We start from the raw sequence: 19,582 nt of genomic DNA, 5'->3' as shown, positions 1-19,582 counted from the left end.
TTTGATTATAGCTAATAAATCATAACTTAATTGGAAATAGTGCATGCTCTTTTCTTTTTAAAACATCTTGAGCTATGTATAACCTCTTTTTTTATATATATATAAAATCAATGCTGTAATTATATTCAAAGAAAGAATTCCTTTATTTATTTATTCAAGACATGAATCACAACCTAAGATTAGCATCATAAACATGCGTAGACAAATTTATGATCTCCCTCTGGATTATATACTTGTAGAAGCTTTGAAAATATTGCACCCCATTCGTTCTTCACATGCTTGAGACTTTTGTGGGAGAGGCATGCGATACTTGTTGAGAACCAAGCTTTTGCTTTCATGATAGGGTTTGCTTGGCAGACATGCTCGATCGAGTAATCATACGAATCATGTAAGCTATCATGCAAGAATATCTCATCAAATGTGAAATCTATTTTTTGCGATTCTTCACAATTTTCAAATTCTATTTGGATAAATAAAGACGTGAGATTTAATTTATTGATAAAATAAAAAGAAAAATCATCATCTTATCTCAATTATTATTTACCTTCCATGTTATACTTAAATAGCTAGAATTTAAGCTCGTCAATTCATGATGATGAGAGGCTATTCTTCTCTAAACAAAAGGATTAAAATCTTTCATACTCCTCGTTCGATTCAGGGGCTATAATTTTCCGGTTAGCCCATGAGGATAAAACACTTTGAATTCTATATATATATATATATGAAATATCTCTAACCAGGATCTATGAACTGATCCAGAAAATCATATTAATAAAATAAAATAAAAAGTATCTCTAGCTATTCTTTTGAAAGATATTTAGATTATGATTAATTAATTATCATTTTCAAGCTAAAAAAATATAGCACGTCCAAAGGGAAACCCTTTTTTTTTTTCCTTCCACATCTCAGTACTATATATTCATATATTTGTGCATAGTCTGTGCACCACTCATATTATTCACACAGCCACTATAAGGGACTTTATGCTAAAAGTTGCTGAGGTAAGCAAGAAATTTTACAAGTGGCCTTTTCTTTCGATACCAAAATGAACGGAACATGTACAAAGTTGTTCTCGTCTAGCTATCCGTTTTTTCCTTCATTTAAACATTTATCTGTCGGTTAACATTTTTGAAAATATATTGAATTAATGGCCATTTTACCTTTACAAGACAAAAACCGTAATAGGATTCACGGCATGGTGTTTATTAGCCCTCAAAACTACTCTTTCTAGCCGGTTAATTCGAGAAATTTAAGATTCAAAACTCTTACGAGATTAGATTTTTAATTGAATTAAATAAGATAATAAATTATCAATTTTTATGAGTTTTTAATAATTTAGTTCACCTGCTCAAACTTATCAAGATTTGGTGCCGAGGTATTGTATATTTCTCTGCTTTAGTTCTTTAGAGTGCGGACAGTAGCTACTAGCCTACCAGCTAGGTATATATGAGGCTATTAAAGCTGGCAATAGTAGAATCTTTGTAAAGCCCGAAAAAGTGCTGAGATGATATCCCCCAAATCTTTGGTGCTCTCTTCAGAAATATGCTCCAACAACGACCTCAACTCTCCTCATAGTATTCTCAATTGAAAGTGAACGTACCACAGAAATCCACCATTATTGGAGCAGAGTATGTGATGTGATTTAGGTTTCAACTATCAAGATAATTACATGGGATCCACCGAGGAAAAGAAAACCAACAAATTAAATGGCCCAAGTGAGACGAGGGGCTTTATCTTTTTGTGCTAGTATGGTGGGGGACTGGAATAGAACCAATGAGGCTGCCTTTAGACATGGTGTCAATCCCTCCTAAACCCCACTTGTTTATCCAGAGAAGCAAGCTTCGTCCACTCCAAAATACTCGAAACGAAAGAAGAAAGAATTTGCTAAAAACTGGGTTCTTGTTTCTTTCACTTCATTTCCATTGTCACACAAGCATCTATCGTAGCTCGGCCGTATAAATATAGAGTCGGCTGAGGATATCCTCAATCAGCCAGGCTACAATTCTAAAATAACTGGATCCATTGTCCATTATTACATCTTTATCAAAATCGATTTCTACGAAGTCTGTGAGCTCCAAGCTTGTCGTTGGTTGTGACCTAAAACTCATCTACCAACATTCCTTGTTCCTGTCTATATTAGTATTTTAAAAATCCATCAAAACTTCTCGTTTTGGTGCATTCATTTTGCAGCCAGGTGATATAATCCTCGAATAATAATAATAATAATAATAAAAAGACTATCCACGTCAAAAAAAGAAGCATCAAACCAGGGCTCGAGTGGTGGAAGGAGGAGCATAAAGACCTCTCTGAAAGGTTAAAAGTCTGAATCCTCGTTCCCCAGAGACTCGCATTGAGATCAACTTCCTATGCTGTTGCTACGACTGATTTGAGAAAGCCATCCAAGTCGAGCCAAATTTAACCGTTTTGGCCTCTGAGCAGCATTCCAAGCCAATCTTTCACCTACTATGCTGCTGCAGGATGGTTTATATATATATATATATATATATATATATATATATATATATATATATATATATATATATATATATATATATATATATATATATATTATGGAAAGTCTATATCACTTGAATTAACATATTAAATTTACAATTCAGATTATAAAATCATAATAACCCCACATATTAATTCACAATCAATTAAATATCAAATAAAAAAATTAAAATAAAAAAATAACACAATTCAACATGGTTAGCCCACCAAATCTATAATCTAATCCATAAGATCGAGATAATCTTATAAAATCAAATTGAAACAAATTATAAAAATCAATTCTCAATCAAACAAATGTTAAAAAATAAAATTAAAAAAAAATCAATTAAACAAAAGAATCCAAAAAGACCCTAATCAACTCGGTTTAACCTGTCGAACTCATGACCTGATTTATAAGACCCAAAAAACCCTATAAAAAACAAATTGAGATAAATCATAAAGATTAATCCTAGTAAATCCAATATTGAAATATAATTTTTAAAATTACAAACCAAAAACCAAACAAAGTTTTAATTTTTAACATTGCTCTTTGAATTTCTTTTTTGTATTCCAAATTGAACACAACTAAGTGAACTGGTCCCAAAATGGATGCAATAAAAAAAAAGTTCAAGCACTAAAATAAAACAAATAATTCCAAATTAAACCTGTTACTCATAAAATTGACTCTAAAAGGATACAATTAAAAAAAAATAGATCCAAGCACTAAAATGAAAACCAGGAGGATGTAATAAAAATAAAAGCTGGACTAAAATGAAAATAAATAAACCTATTATTCATTAAATTGGCCCAAAATGATGCAATTAGAATGAAAAAATCTCCAAGCATAAATATGAAAACCAAGAGAATGCAAAAAGATAATTTTTTTTTGCAAAAATAGTGCACAACCGAATAACCATGCAAAAATTGCAACAAACGTGAACACTTCAGCAAAACCTGGGATCAAAAGATGAAAAACCTCTCTTGGGAGACCATTCTTTAGGCAAAATGTTAGATGTCCAAGGGCATGCATGGCAAGCAAATATAGTTTTACAGGAATCGTGATTCTTGCACAGAATTGCAACAAAATATCAGAAAACAGTGTTTGGTAAGATCTTAAACAGATGCTCAAAGACCCAATCCAACAGTGCGGCCATCTCTTCGTCGAAGCCCAGCAGTATATTGTTTCTCTAGATCCATCTGGAGTTCCTTTTGTTTCTCCGCATCTTGACTGTCGGGTTTGTGCTCCACCTTTACATCTCCCTTTAAACCCTATAATTGGCCATAGGCACCAACGCAAACTCAGACTCTAAAACTGTGTTAGTAGGTGAACTAATTGAGAATAGCGTCATGCAGGAACAAGTAACAATGGATCATTTTGATGATCCATTCCTAACTAATATGACAACAGAATCATTCGAGTAAATAGAAAGAATTACGAGACAATGAAAATTACCATGAGTTTGTTGAATTTCTCTTGTCTGTCACGATCGCCAAACATAGCAGTATCCCACTGGCAACCAGGCTGTAAAAAGATGGAGGGTATTCAACAGATATTTAGAAAGAACCAGCCAACATAAGAAGAATAAACTAGGCACAAGTACCTCTTCCGGAGCAGCACACTTTTTATTCCCCCAAAGCAGCTTCTTCTTCTGCTCGGTAGACATAAAGCCCCCGCCAACTAGGTTCCTGTTAACTGTATCATACATGAAAAATCTTTGAATTAAAAACCAATTCAAGGTGATTAAAAACTATCACTGCAACATCTGAATTCGACAACATATATAGCACCCTTGGGCAATCAATTGGAGCTAGACCCATCCACTTGCTTTCCATGGCACTAAAACATGGTATTCCTCTCAAATATAAAGCACGTGAAAGTTTGGATCTGAAATTGAATGTAGCTCACCAATGAACAAATGTTCCATTCATTAGGCTCTACCCTACAGGCCTGCTTGGCTTAAATGAAGATAGTGTACATGAAAGGTGAGAGTCTAATAGAGAATCGTAAAAGGGCATGATTCTCAAGAAAAAAGGAAAAGGAAGTAATGGAGAATGGAGGGCAACTGTTGGATTTGGTTTTTATTTATTTAGGAGTATAATATTGTATGATTATTCTGGATTTTATTATTTAGGAATATTAGTATTTATCATTTAGTAGTTAAATTAGGATTTTAGCTTCCTTACTGAATTAAGACTTATTATCTCTCTTGGTTTGTTTTTTCAAGATTGGGCGTCTCTCTCTTGGTTTGGTCCATTCAAGTTTGAGCGTGTCTCTTATTGGTGATTTTGTTCTTCTATCCCACATCAATTATCATGTTTTGTTGATTTTCTTCATCTGTCCTACATCAAGAAGGCTTTGAAAGAGAGAAGATGATTAAAAAATGTGCAAAAAGAAGCTCCAAAACAACTATGGTAGCAATATGAATTTAAGAAGTTACAATTACTCAACCTGAAGCACACTTTGATATAGATAAAGAAGAATAAGGACTTTCCTTCTCAAAAGCAACAATAAACCTACAAATGGCACCGAGGAGATGCCACTCATTTATACGGACTAAAAAACTGCAAACAAAATAAGAACTAATAAAATGCAAACATGATCATCCATGAAAAAACTTCCTTGTAAGCTGGAGAAGTGAAAAGGCATTGTCCTCTTAATATTTTCCTGTTATTGTGTTCCTTCCAACCACCACCAAAATATACCTAAGTGGATGCTACCCTGCTGTGCACTTTGCATTTACAAAAAATCCTCACAAAGCATTCAGCTCCACTTCCATTAACCCAGCCATAACCCAATCAATACCAGTCACCATGTACCAATTCCTATAACATTGCGTCCAGGCCCTAAACATTAAAAGAAATATATTACTAACCAAAGGGGAACTCTTATGAGATTACAGGAGAAATTTTGAACTATTGCAAGATTTGACCTTATTTATCATAACTCATCTCATCAACAAGAAAAGACATTGACTCGTAATAAAATTTAGAGTGACACAAACTCAGCTCTCTACTTCCTATTTGTATCGATGCTTCTTGATTTCCACCCTAAATAGCATGAGCATGGCTGACATGCTCATTGCAAGTTACCAACTTAGCACTCTCTCTTCGTCCACACATAAAGGTCTGTTTCTGAACTTTTGTGGCCTTAAAACTGCCAGAACCTTGCCAGGAAATCATTGGAAATTTCTTTTTTATTTTCTGGTATATCACTAATCTCCATACTATTTTCCAAATTGGAAAAAGGCATAAAAGGTGAGAAAGACTTGAGGCCCAGTTTATAAACAGGTGCAGCTAAAAAAAAATTCACCTGCAGAAACCTTCTAGCAATTTAGAACTATGTAGCAATAGATGAACTTTAAATCCCAGGAGGACCGTAAAATCAGGAAAATATATGGTCTAGATCACAAAAAATTCTGGAGTCTAGATGAGTTAGAACATAATCAAAATAAGTTGCTCCTCCCTAGCACTCACAAAAGAACAAGAGACTAGAAGCTAAAACCTTCTTGATAGTATACACTCTGTACACCATTTTTTCATAGACTAAGACACTTGACAAATCCCCATATTTCATTTCAAGGGGAAAATGCAACCAAGAAGTAATGCATGCAATGATAAAGAGAACCCTTCAAAACCATGGCAATATCATAAAATAACAGATGGCAATTACTTATTTGTGAAATTATTGACTACCTAATTCAGCAGCTTTCATAGCAGCAACCTTTGCAGCATCGAAGTCCTTAGCAGCCTCTGAACTATTGGCATGTGTCTGTCCTTCATTGATCTTGTTATCAACCTCCTGGGCCAGCAATGAACTTGAAGGCTGCTTTTCATTAACTACAGTGGTTGAGAATTCAAATTAATAGAGTTCGACTTCTAAAGCAAGAATGCAAACCAGGGAGAGCCGTTGAACAAAGGACAGGACAAAGCAAAGTAATTACCATCTCCATTGTAATCAGGGTCCTTGTTAGAGCTAGACAATTTTGGCTTTTTGGCAGGAGATTCTTGATTTTCACTCCCAGAAATAGATTTATCATCACTTGTCTGCCCTGGTGCTTTACTGTACCGATTTTTTCCCCTGCTATTTTCCCAGTTATCATGTTTCTTCTTTTCCTTCTGACTATTCAATTCCTTTGGGTCATTCTTATAATGTTCTCTAAGGCGATGTCCACCATTCCTTCCAGAATAGTCATTTTGATGCCATCGGGTTTCCTCATAGTAAGAAGAACGATCACTTTTATGATCTCCAGAACTGTGATGATCTCTTCTCTCATCACAAACATCTCTGTCCGGCCTGTTCCGATACCTATCCTTCTGTTCAGAAGCTGAGCTTGTATATTTCCTACCAGATCCAACTCTATCAGGCGAAAAGTCCTTATCTTTCAACTTCTGATGCTCCGATGATTCTCTCTCTTTATCCCTCCTTCTATGCCCTGAATTATCATATCTATCACAAGAATATTTCTCCACATTTCGCGCATAATCCCTTGACCTACCACGCTCACCATCCTTCAACTCCCTATCAGAAAGGGAAGACACCTGATAATGTCTTTCTCCATCATCCACACGCCTGTCACGTCTACTATAATCATCATTCCTAGAATACCCATGAGAACTCCTGGAAGAATACCCATCAGAATGTCTACACGAATCTCTATTCTTCTCATACCGACTCCTCCCAGAATCCCGGTTCAGTTCTTTCTCTTCATCCTTCCTTCTCTGTGAAGTTCTAGCAACATCCTCCCTCGGGACTACCGGACTAGAGCTACGATCATGCTTCGGACTTCCTACAATTCACACAATAAACACAACCAATCAACCCTCACTAAAATGCAGTAAAATTACAGCAACAAAACCTAGCACCAGCAACAAAATTCTAACAAAAACCTACAGCACGCTTTCATTAATCTTAAAACCGCGACAAACCCAGAAAACCAAAACTGAACAAACTAACCATCCAAAGAAGGAGATCCATTAACAGGAGAATGGCGTCGTCGATAATTCCTGTTAGCCACATCATTGAAAAGCTTACGAAATGTTACTCTTGTCTCAGCATTCTCCGACTGAATGCCGCCGGTATCCATCAAACCTAAACAACAAGTATTTCATAAATTAATTAATCAAAACAACAAAATTAGTAAACAAATAAAACATAATTATTCCATTATTAAATTTTAACAAGAAAGAAAAAGATTAAGAGAAATGAATCTTGGGTTCTAAAACCATCACTACTTATTTTCACCAAGTTAATTCGTAACTAAACCAGCCGAAAGAAGAAGAAAGGAACCTGTGATGAATTAATTAGGGTTTTTCCCCTCTCTATCTAGTCCAATTCTAGGGCCAGGGCTTGTTTCTCAGGGAGCGTTTTTTTCTTTCATTTCTTCGTCTCTCCCTCTCTGTCGTGATATTTGTTTTTTCCTATTTTTTTTGTTGCATGCAGAAGGATATGGGGAAGAGTCAAAAATCATACTAGCCGACCCGAACCCACACCCACGGTATGGACAGAAGGTTTATTGGGTTAATCCATGAGTCCATGGATCAAAAAATCATACTACCAGAATGCAAGTATGTATTGAGATCAAAAATAACCATGCTGGTTAACCAGCAAATTCATAAACATGTACAAGATATATAAAAGCAAAAAAAAAAAAAACAACTTCTCATCATAATAACAAAAAAGGGGACATGCTCCAAAAAAAACTAACCATTTTTAAAACATCGTTTAGCTTTACATTTTTCATGTAGCGTTAGATGAAATAATTCTATGAAATTACATAGATACTATCATATATTAGGGATAATATAGGGGACATCTCTATTTTCCCTTCAAAAACCTTTAGAATTTTCATTGTTTAGCTTTCAATTTATCTTTAACCTTCAAACGAAGTGTGAACAACTTGTCCTTTTTTTTTTTAAATAGAAGGTGCTTCAAGTTTTGTCGTTGCTTGAAATAATTTTATTTTTTCTATATTATTATATCTCTAGGATTAATAATTTTACATGAAGAACTACTAAATTCAATAACGTATGCCCTTACTTCTCCATTTTATGTTGAGGTCTATTTTGTAAAAGTACTTAAATTGGATTGGTAACTGATTTCTAGGATTCATCATAAACCTAATCAATTGCTTTCAATTATGTAAATTAATAGTTCAAATCGCACTCAAAGATACAATATTTTTTATTTTTACAAGAACTTCTATAATATCTGTAATTATAGCTTTTATGGGATGTAAAATATATATCTTTTCATCATTCTCGTAGTGTATGAGACATATGTATGCATTTCAATTGGAATTCTATTTTATGATTATGATTCTACCATATATGTATTTTTCATTTTATTGAAAATTGATTTGATGGCATAAACATTTATGACCTCCCCTTTCATGCCTTGCAGTAATCACTCCTCTGATATTACAACCTCTACCACATCAATGCTACTTATAGATCAAATTATTATATGTATTGGATTTTACTTGATTGTTTACGGTTTCAATACGAGTGCTTGAGGTAAAAGTTTTATGTAAATATATTATCATGCTATTACGTATTTTGATTTAATTTTTTTTCTAAGAGATGAAATAGAATAACTTGGTTGAAGCATAATGATCATGCATTTATTATGCATTGTATGTCCTATAATAGGTTTTATTCTTCTACCCTTCTATGGGAGTTGGTGGCTATTCATAATTGTTACATTGACACCAAATAAGAGTTTGACCTATTGTTTTACTTTTGTCTTAGTTGATCCTTGTTTAACATTAAAAGTATATTGATTTTTCATCAATTATCAAATATTTTTTGCTGTAATTAATGCATATTTGATTCCATCTATAAATCTATTTCTTCCTTGTGTCTTAATAAGAAAGCTAGTTTTTATTATACATATATTATAATATGAATATACCACACCAAATTCGTTATGTATGAATGATGAGATTCCATTGATACATTTTCAATTTCAATAGATTTATTAGAGGTTTTATTAGCGTGTATCTAATAAGAATCAAACCTACGAATTCATCAATTATGAGTTGAGTGCTTTAATCATTTAATCATGAATGCTTGGTGAGGATCCTTGCATATGATGAATAACCAAATTCTAATTGACCTGCAAGAATTGAGTACCAACTAAAAATTAAAACACAATAATAAACGGGTTTTTAATAACTTTATGTACAATAATAAAAAAAAGTTTATTTTTTATAACAAATATATCATCAATGAGTGTTAGATTTTTTTTTAGAAAAAAAGTGGTTAGTTTATTCTCAACTAAACTAAATTTATCCCACTAACTCAACATTTCAAATTGAAAAACTCTTGGTGACCCTTGGATTAAAAAGAAGAAGATAATCCATACGTTAAAAAAAAAAAAAAATCTTAGCAAATGAGTTTAGGGGTAGCAGAAAAAAGAAGAAGTCTACGGGGGCAATCCTGAAAAGAAAAGAAACTTTTGGTTGCAGCCCTAGCTGAATCATATATTTATTCAGAAACCCTTCAAGACCCCTTCTCAGGTTTCTCCAGGGTTTAAGAGTGAGGCCGTGACTTCAACTCTCACACTCGCTTCCGCTATTTCATTTTCAATTTCTTCACCAAAAACCTTCAAACCCATCCCCCATTAGCCGAAAGCCATGCTGGCTCTTCGTCGAGCTTGCAATCCTCTCAAGTAACTCTCTCTTTCTCTCTCTAACTTTGTTATTTATTTATTTGTTATTTGAAGAATTATCTATCACAATTGATATTTGAGTATGGGGGAGAAATGGGTTTGTTTTACTTATTCATTTTGTCCTGTAAAGGTTTGATCTTCTTGGTTACTGTAAAAGCGTTTTTTTTTTCCATTGCCTTTTTAAGTAATGAGAAGGGAAAAGGAAGGAGAGTAAGATTTTAGTTTTTAATGGCCTTAATGTTAATGAGGTACTTAGAAGGAAGAATAATGAAACCCCTTTGACTTAATTTAGCCGGTTGTTAGATTAGTTGTAGTTAAACAGTTTTGTTTCCTAGGTGGTTTCTGGGATTTCGTAATTTCAATGAGTGAAAGCTGTGAAATAGGGTTATTCTATATAGTTGGTTTTGTAAACGAACCCCATTTGTGTATGATTTCCTGAATGAGAAAAGAGATGGTGAAAATTACCACAAGAGTTAATATATGGTATAGATCATATGAAGAATGAATCTGTACAGGTTGCATCGGGACTTTAATGTTCTCGAGACTTACAGGAATGTAGGATTGCAGGCTCAACTGCGACCATCACCCCCACAGTCAGAACACAGATATCTGATCTCTGTCCATAAAAGTCCTACTCTCCGTGCTTGTTGTCCTGTTTTCATGAGAAGCTTACATCTACATTTCTTGTAGTAGAAAGAAGTTTCATTTAAACTATTTTTCTGCTCTGGTGGTTTTCCATTGATTGCATCCTTTAGGCAGTTTTAATTTTTCCCTTCCAGATATTTTTGAGTGATAATCTTTTGTTGTTCTGTTACCAGGTTTCGTGGATTCAGTGTTGGAACTTCTCGTGCCTGTTGTGCTAAATCAGAAATAGTATTTAGTTACATAGAAGGCAAGGCTACGGTTGTCGAGCCTCCTCAACCTGTATCTGAGAGGCCTCGATTTTACCACAGCACAAATATTGGTTCAAAGTTCTATTTGGAGAAGCGTGGTTTCGCTTCGCAAGCTGGTGCTGAAAGCAGTGAATCAGATGAAGGCTTGGAGGACGAGTTCTCTGAACTTGAAACACCAGTAAGTGCCAAAGAAAGTGTGGTCAATGTAGATCAGCTAATTTCTGAACCTGAGTTGTCCGATGATGACACCAATGATATAGGGGAACCTTCTCAGAATGCACTAGAACTATCAGATAATGAAACAGATCCAGCTGAGAAAAGATTACCAAGGAAAAAGGCTCCCTCAGAATTGTTCAAGGCCATCATTTCTGCTCCAGGTGTTTCTGTTCATAGTGTTCTTGACAGGTGGGTGGCAGAAGGAAGGGACTTGGACCAGTTAGAGATCTCTAATGCCATGTTCAATCTTCGCAAACGTCGACTGTTTGGGAGGGCTCTACAGGTGATTTGACTTGATGCTAATCTTTTCTTATAGCTGTCTTATGTAGCTAATTGTCAGTTGTTTGAGGCTGTTAGCCTCGCATCCAATTTGATTTGAGGTCTGCTATTCATTTCTGAGAGGGCAAATTAAACTAGGATGTTCTCTAGTGAATGCTTGCTGTACATGTTGGACGAGGCAGGTAAGTGCATATAGTAAATTGGGGATGTTTTCCAAGTGAAATGAATTAATAATTGATGCTGTGTCCAAGAGTTGTTGGCAGCTGTATGCAATTAGCTTCACAAGTTAAACTGCAATGAGGCCATACATTGTTTTCACAAGACATTGATTCCTTACTCATGCCAAGCTAGATTGAACGTTTTAGAACAATTATAATTCAGTGGTCCTACCAAAGTTGGCCTTGGGTGCGAGACTTTGGAACGTTCTTATCCTTCAGCTTTTTGGCATGAAGTGGCCCTCTAAAGACTTGAATTCTCACCAGATAGTTGCAAACCCAAGATGTTTTTCATCATGATAAATAATGCATCCCTTTTACTACATGTACTTACAAAAGGGTAGGATTTTTTCATCACAACCTTTTCACAGAACTCCAGTTCAAATGGTGATTGTTTGGGTTTCATTTGAAAGATTTATGAGTTCCATGTTGATTGCAAAGTTGTGAGAGTTACTTGTCTTCCCTTTAGTTATTTAGAGTTTTATGATGGTTTCTGTCCTTTGGGAACATTTATGTGGTTGCTTTTGCAGCTCTCAGAGTGGGTGGAAGCAAATAAGCAAAAAGACTTTGATGAAAGAGATTATGCTTCTCGTCTTGATTTAATTGCAAAGGTGCGCGGTCTCCAGAAGGCAGAGGTTTATATCGAGAAAATCCCAAAATCCTTTAAAGGGGAGGTGATCTACCGAACCTTGCTGGCCAACTGTGTTTCAGCTAATAATGCGAAGAAGGCAGTGGAAGTATTCAACAAAATGAAGGACCTCGAATTACCAATCACATTATTTTCTTACAACCAACTGCTGCTCCTTTACAAGAGGCATGACAAGAAGAAAATTGCTGATGTGTTGTTATTAATGGAGAAAGAAAATGTCAAGCCTTCTCTTTTTACTTACATACTCTTAATAGACACAAAAGGCCAATCCAATGACATAGCGGGGATGGAACAAATCGCAGAGACAATGAAGGCTGAAGGCATTGAACCTGATATCAAAACCCAAGCTATTATGGCCAGGCACTATGTATCTGGTGGCCTCAAAGAAAAAGCTGAGATTGTTTTGAAAGAGATGGAAGGGGGCAACTTAGAAGAGCATCGGTGGGCTTGCCAGTTTATGCTTCCTCTATATGGTACTCTTGGGAAGGCTGATGAAGTGAGTAGGCTTTGGAAGTTCTGTAAGAAAAGCCCCCGACTTGATGAGTGCATGGCTGCCATTGAAGCCTGGGGACAGCTGAAGAAAATTCCTGAAGCTGAGGCAGTTTTTGAGTTGATGTCAAAAACATGGAAGAAGCTTTCTTCAAAGCATTATTCTGCACTCTTGAAGGTTTATGCAAACAACAAGATGCTATCTAAGGGTAAAGATTTGATCAAGCAAATGGGTGATAGTGGGTGTCGCATTGGGCCATTGACATGGGATGCACTTATCAAGCTTTATGTGGAAGCAGGGGAGGTGGAAAAAGCTGACTCTATACTGAATAAGGCTGTCCAACAGAATCAGATGAAGCCAATGTTTAGTTCATACATGATTATCATGGAGAAATATGCAAAGAAGGGTGACATACATAATGCAGAGAAAATGTTTCACCGGATGAGACAAGCTGGTTATCAGGCTCGATCAAAGCAATTTCAGACACTAATCCAGGCATATATAAATGCCAAGGCTCCATGTTATGGCATGAGGGAGAGACTGAAGGCGGATGGTTTATTCGCCAACAAGGCCATGGCAGCCCAACTTTCTCAGGTTGATGCGTTTAAGAGGACAGTAGTTTCCGATTTGCTTGACTGAATTATTTGATGGTCCCTATGCATGGATTACGTTCTTGTAAACTTTCTGTTCCGTGCATGGTGGCTACAAGTTATTAGTAGGTGAAACCTTTTTTTACGCAGACCTTTTTGCTTACTTTCATGTCGCGACAGTTGTTCCCCATCTCCTCTGTAGTAATGTTTAATCTTATGCCTGCCATTATGTTTCTTTATGTTGCTTTATCCTCAAATCTTTTATACTCTAGAGAAAATTGTGAAAATATATTTAACCATTTGTCTGGTTGAGATTGCATTAGGGTTTGACAGCGCTGGATCAAGTCTAAGCCATCGATCACTTGTTTCTCTAACTCAATTTCGGATTTCATTGTATCATCGACTGCTTTGTCAAAAGCACAATTCAAAGAGGATGTGATACCGTATTGGGGGTGGAATATTTAGACAAGCTGGTTAAGTGCGAATCAACAACTGCTTTGTCTAAAATAGTTACGTGTGTTTCAATTATAGCAAGAACTCTTGATATGCTTCAATCATGCATCATTCTATGAGTTGGAAACCAGAAACACTCAGGATACATGGGTCGTCTAGTAATTTGCAAACTAAGCTGACCAGATTAATTGAGATCAAGTCTGTCTGCCTGTCTGTCTGTCCTGTCTTCTTTCTCGCTTGCTTGACTGCTGTCTTCTGTACACTATAAAGTATCTCAGGGTAGTAATTCTGTATATCCGGAGCTGTACTCTTCCCTTTCACATAAAGAAGTAAATCATGAATTATTTTCATGATGGTTTCATATTTTTGTGCGAGAAAGGAGTACAATTTCCAGTATACATAATAATTTCTCAGAATCTTCTCATATTATTTTTAAGGCAATAAATAACTCAAAAAACCTAATGTTAATTGCATTACTATTAATTAGCAGATGATAAGTCTGTAAGAGATAACAAAAGTTCTATTTCTTTTCTAAATGCTTTTGTTGGCTCCATTCCATCTTCTCCATGGAGGAGGGGAAGCGGTTAATGGAAGCAGCAGGTGGCTGTTTTGAAAGACAAGGATAGGGCCTGCTGGCCCTAAGTATACCTTTGCCTTTCACTTGAAGTCAATTTACTTTGGGAAAGCATCTAATAAATATCGCACTTGACAAGGAAAAGAAGAATGTCAAGGCTTATTTTCCAGAGGGTGAAACTTGTTCCTGACAACATATCTGATCAGGAAATCTATTTACAGAACAAGGTTCTGAAGCATGGGTAGACGCTCCAGTTGGCTACCCTGCAGTTTTTATTAAGAGCTGGCTCCACTGGGAGAAACATTTGTAGAAAACCTGAAAAATCTTGGCTTTCTTCGAGCACGGAGTCCTCAAAGAGGGCCACAATTAACTTCAATTGAATTTTTTTCCCAACAGATGACCAAAAATCCTCTAAACTTTGCTTCTGCATGTGCAAAGGCAAACCTTTAATGAACATCTGCAGAAGTTTTCCTGCAAGCATATAGCTACCAAGTTCCAAGTCTCCCTTACTTTAAACTCAAGGGCAATCGTTATCTACTTTATTTAATTTCCATCTGTTCAATCCATTTCCTTAACCTCATCCCATCCATTTCAAGGTTTCCTCTTTCATGGTCCAAAGTTCTAATTTTAGATGATTTGATCGAATTGTTTTCTACACACTAGTCACAAGCCTAACGAAACGAGGTCTCATAACATCCAGATTCCAGGACTGAGTTCTACCCGTGTCATATGAACATCTTCGGTTTCTCTAATCTATCTGTCTTGAAATTCTATGATCATATATAACAGGCACTCTCTTGACTAACACTATAGGACATAATCAACCAAAATTACGCCATCCATGATACAGCCTATAAATACCTATCAAGCCAATAAAGAAGATTTAGTTGAAACAGAAGAGACGAATAAATGCTCTATAGGTTGATATTTTCCAAAACTTGTGACATCCTTCAACAACTCAAAAAAGCCAGCATTTGTTAAAAGGGGTAGTGGCAAAACCAAGTTCTTAAAAAGATTTCAAATGATTCTTTTAGAGACAATCAAACAAGCAGCTACTCGGTATTTATAATTTAACTGGTCTGTTTAATACAATCAGTCCATGAATGTTTGCCTTTCTATACAACGTTGTATAAAAAAAATAGAATGAACTTTATTTTTGTCCCTGTAAATTCAACACCGTTACACTTCTACTTGTAAGTTTAAAATTTCTAAATATTACTATTTTAGCTCTTAAAAAGTGTTGTTAATTTATCACCTCTAACCATTAAATAACCTACTTAATAATATTTTTTTTCAAGTATTTTTGCAAGGAAAAAAAAGAGAAAGCAAGAAAAATAAAATTAAAATAGAAAAAAAATAGTAGTTGAGAGAAATTGAAACCCTTTTTAAAAAGTAGGGCAATAGTGGAAATATTTAAACTATAGAGCTAAAAGTGAAACATGAGTGAATCCTTAAGGAGAAATATGGAGTAGTATAACCCAAAAAACACAGAGCAGCCCAATCAGTTAACATTATGGGCTTCTGGATCCTTGGAGACCATTTTATTTCTGATCCTGAAAGATTTTCTTTCTTGATTTAGTGATTCCCTCCTTTTCAAGCATACAAGAAATCTCTTCTCCATTGAAGACGTTGAAGATAACAAACAACCTACTCTTAAAAACCCTAAACCTGCTGCAAATCCAAACTCTAATCCCAACCCTAAGCCAAGCTTTCAAAAAAAGTTCTTGGCCCACATTTTAAAATCATTCCATAGCCTCACAATCGATAAAGTTTACCCTGATTATGTAACCTTAGCTGTCAATATTAGGAACCATCTCCGTTCACTTCAAACCAAAACCAGAAAATCAAACAACCTCCTCTCAAAAGCACCAAAAGGGAACAACAACAAGGTGAAGGATGCTGACTTTTTCATCAAGCAATATCGTGATTATTATGCTGACATAGAGAAAGAAAATGAATGTTTAGAAGCCCAACTTCAAGTTATGGAAAAGAAACTTAAGTTGGACTTGATGTTAATGGACCTTACCTTAGCGGATAGCAGCAAGAGAGCTACCAAGATGAGAATGCTTGAGGAGGTTCATAGACACAAAACTGAACTTAAAGTTTCAAAGAAGTTACTTCAAGCACACAAAACATTATATGAATATCAGCTTTTGGGAGCAAAAGGGCTCATTTCTAATGATGTTGGTGCATTAGATTCGCCCTCTGCCGGTCGAATTCTTCACAGGTCAGTTATCAGTTCTGTTCCATTCTTCATGTTCTCATTGTCTAGCAACAACGATGAGTACATTGCAAACGTTCTTCATCATTCAATTTATGAAAACTAAACTCCTTTTTTGTGAGAAGTGCCAACTTTATAATTGGTGTCTAATTTTCTTGATGATGTTCTTTTTTGTTGCTGACAGATTCAATTGGGGGAATTCTTCAGTAACATTGCGTTTTCGCACTTTGCCAGAAGATAGTGAGTAAAGTTCTATGTATGACTGAATTTTTGCGTAATGGTGGTAGTGTTACACTGGATGCACCGATTTGCTGTTCGGAGGATCAACACTTTTAGGCGGCATGGACTTACGGTAGAAATTTTAGGGATATATTTGACAAGGGCTAGAAGAATGTGGAGGCTTACTTTCCAGCGGGTGACACTTGTTCCTGGCAACATATCTGGTTAGGAAAAGTGTTTACAGAACAAGGTTCTGAAGCCTGGGTAGAAGCTTCAATAAGCTGCCCAGCTGTATTTATCAAGGTTGGCTCTAACGTGGGATAAACATTTGTAGAGAAGCAGGGGAATTTTTCTAATATTTGAGGAAGAATCCTGAAGAGAGACGTAATAAACTTAAGTTGAATTCATCTTGTTACTAACAAATGATTGTAATTCCTCAAATTCTTTCTCCTGCATTTTGGCTTCTGTGTTTGGTGAGCCTCCTTTAATCAACATCTGCATAAGTTTGCCCACATCCACATCCCTCTTGCCTGAACTTCCAAGGAACTTCCTGACTTTAAACTCAAGTGCACTGCATTAGGTGTTTTCTTTCATAATCCTTTCAATCTATCTCATCATCCCCATCCTTTCAGCTTGTCAACTTTTTACCTGCAGAGTTCTTCTCGGTTTTCTGTGTATAATTTGACGCCAATATTGTTTTTTGTAGCTTCCTTAAGTTATTTAGAAGTGAAAGCTTAAAGAAATGAGTGGTACATGACACCCCCATGAACACATCTCAAACAAGATCGAGTTTTTCCTGTTTTGCTATGGATATTAAAATCAGCAGTAAAATCATATGGACAACATCCTTTGTTTCTCCAAACCACGTATGATGTAGACAAGTAACTGAAAAGAAGCAGGAGATGGAAAGGGAAAAGAACAATGATAGTTCATTGAAACATTTTGATGGATTAGTCCTTTCAAAAGAAAATGTGAATTTGGAAGAGAGATTCTGGTGCGTATGAAAATTTCCTTTTCCCAGTTTGTGTTCTTTTTAGTTTAACATGGGTATTTGAGCCAGTTTGCGCGTACCTCGACTAATCTCATGAGCCCTAAAATAAAATGAGATTATGATGCGTATGAAAATTTCTTTTTCCCAGTTCATGTTCTTTTTAGTTTAACATAGGTATCCAGGCTAGTTTACGTACACCTCGACTAATCTTACGGGCCCTAAAATTAACGACCATGTAAGCCTCCAGTAACTATCATATGAATAATTATAGGGCTCGAATTTAAAATTATAGAAAAAATAAACCTCTTGATTCCAAGCTCTTACCATTAAATTACCATCTAGATGCTTCAGTTGATGTTTTTATAGAATAATCAAGTGGTGCAAAAATTCTGTGTTGGATTCAGCATATCAGCAGACACTCTCTTGACTAACACACCAGGAAAGAATCAGCCAAAATTAACTCTATCGAAGTTTGAAGTTGCAACCAATACATCCCTCTTTTTTAAGCTGATTCTTTTGATTCTTTTATGATGTTAAAAATAATTTTTAAAATATAAAAAATATTATTTTAATATATTTTCAAGTAAAAAATATTTTGAAAAATAGTTTATTTTTAAAAAAATCAAATTAATATTTTTAAATATTTTTATTATTATTTTGATGTAATAATATTAAAAATATATAAAAAATATTATTTTAATATATTAAAAAAAATCACTCTACATTCAAATATCCAACACAACATAAATGATCAAAATGATTTGGAAAAATATCTAGATCATTGGATTATAAATTAATTATTTTTATGTTTTTATTAATATAGTAATATTGTTTTTAATATTAAGCTGAAAACTCAATCTAAATTAAGTTTTAGATTCTAAAATCTTCAAATCAAGTCCATGTGTACAATTAGCCGAACAGTGGACCGGCATAGATGGGCCCGTGAAAAGAGATCAGAAATTTTTACATGGTACATGGAGGCACTGTTGTTGTAAATGTTTTTTTTTATATATAATTTTTAATTGTTTTATATATAATATTAAAAATAATTTTTAAAAAATAAAAAAATATTATTTTAATACATTTTTAATAAAATAAAAATAACATCAACCAATAGAACGAGAACAGTTAGGTTGATATGTTCTTCCAATTCTGGGGAACTGACAACACAAGAACTTATTATCGGAACAACCTTGAAGTCGGGTCGGATAACTATGGCCAAGAAAAAAAAATATATCAGTCAAAAGGAAACCTGTTTACCAACCAGGGCAAGGCAACCACTAAGACCAACCTGGACCACTTGTCTCTAAAACATGACAGCTCTTCCTTCAACAACGGAGGATTCTCTCTCTAGTTCAGTGATTCCCTCATTTTCGAGCACGCAGAAACGTTCATCTCCAATGAATAATCAGAAGATGACAACAACAACTCCATTTTAAAAAACCCTAAACCTGACCCAAACCCTAGCAAAAGAACAACCTTTCAAAGAAGATACTTGTTTCACATTTTCAAATCAATACATAGCCTCACAATCTCTTACATTTACCCTGATTACGTTACCCCAGGGGACAATATCATCAAACATCATCTTTCTTCTAAAACTCAAACCAGAAATCCTCACACCTTCCTC

The 19,582-nt window shown here is 35.1% G+C and overlaps 2 protein-coding genes across 5 annotated transcripts; one reads left to right on the top strand and one right to left on the bottom strand.

Annotated features, from left to right (window-relative positions):
* Nucleotides 1-3,268: 3,268 nt before the first annotated feature.
* LOC133676727 (uncharacterized) lies at nt 3,269-7,960 on the bottom strand. Of its 4 annotated transcripts, none has more exons than XM_062098459.1 (7): nt 7,781-7,960; nt 7,448-7,582; nt 6,435-7,280; nt 6,187-6,330; nt 4,095-4,186; nt 3,947-4,015; nt 3,269-3,799 (listed from the first exon to the last, which is right to left on the bottom strand). In XM_062098459.1, the coding sequence occupies exons 2-7, from the start codon at nt 7,575-7,577 to the stop codon at nt 3,284-3,286; spliced, it is 1,797 nt and encodes a 598-aa protein (XP_061954443.1). In that variant the 5' UTR covers nt 7,578-7,582; nt 7,781-7,960; the 3' UTR covers nt 3,269-3,283. The 4 variants fall into 4 exon arrangements, 3 of the variants coding, with proteins under 3 accessions (XP_061954443.1, XP_061954444.1, XP_061954445.1); XM_062098460.1 differs by having other exon boundaries at nt 3,462-3,762; nt 7,781-7,942; XM_062098461.1 differs by having other exon boundaries at nt 3,701-3,791; nt 7,781-7,945.
* Nucleotides 7,961-9,978: 2,018 nt separating this feature from the next.
* LOC133676495 (pentatricopeptide repeat-containing protein At1g80270, mitochondrial-like) lies at nt 9,979-13,733 on the top strand. The gene is made up of 3 exons (XM_062098167.1): nt 9,979-10,162; nt 10,981-11,554; nt 12,296-13,733. The coding sequence occupies exons 1-3, from the start codon at nt 10,128-10,130 to the stop codon at nt 13,541-13,543; spliced, it is 1,857 nt and encodes a 618-aa protein (XP_061954151.1). The 5' UTR covers nt 9,979-10,127; the 3' UTR covers nt 13,544-13,733.
* Nucleotides 13,734-19,582: the final 5,849 nt, after the last annotated feature.

The sequence above is a fragment of the Populus nigra genome, chromosome 17 (genome assembly GCF_951802175.1).
Source record: "Populus nigra chromosome 17, ddPopNigr1.1, whole genome shotgun sequence".
NCBI lineage: Eukaryota > Viridiplantae > Streptophyta > Magnoliopsida > Malpighiales > Salicaceae > Populus > Populus nigra.
The sequence above is the reverse complement of the archived record's forward strand: the minus strand, read 5'-3'. Positions and strand labels throughout refer to the sequence as shown.

Excerpts from the sequence above, each read along its gene's own strand:
- LOC133676727 (XM_062098459.1), bottom strand. The coding sequence starts at position 7,577 with ATGGATACCGGCGGCATTCAGTCGGAGAATGCTGAGACAAGAGTAACA. Across the intron at positions 4,016-4,094 it reads AGTGTGCTGCTCCGGAAGAG|CCTGGTTGCCAGTGGGATAC; the intron begins GTACTTGTGCCT and ends ATCTTTTTACAG. Across the intron at positions 3,800-3,946 it reads AGAAATTCAACAAACTCATG|AGTCTGAGTTTGCGTTGGTG; the intron begins GTAATTTTCATT and ends ACACAGTTTTAG.
- LOC133676495 (XM_062098167.1), top strand. The coding sequence starts at position 10,128 with ATGCTGGCTCTTCGTCGAGCTTGCAATCCTCTCAA. Across the intron at positions 10,163-10,980 it reads CGAGCTTGCAATCCTCTCAA|GTTTCGTGGATTCAGTGTTG; the intron begins GTAACTCTCTCT and ends TTCTGTTACCAG. Across the intron at positions 11,555-12,295 it reads TGTTTGGGAGGGCTCTACAG|CTCTCAGAGTGGGTGGAAGC; the intron begins GTGATTTGACTT and ends TTGCTTTTGCAG.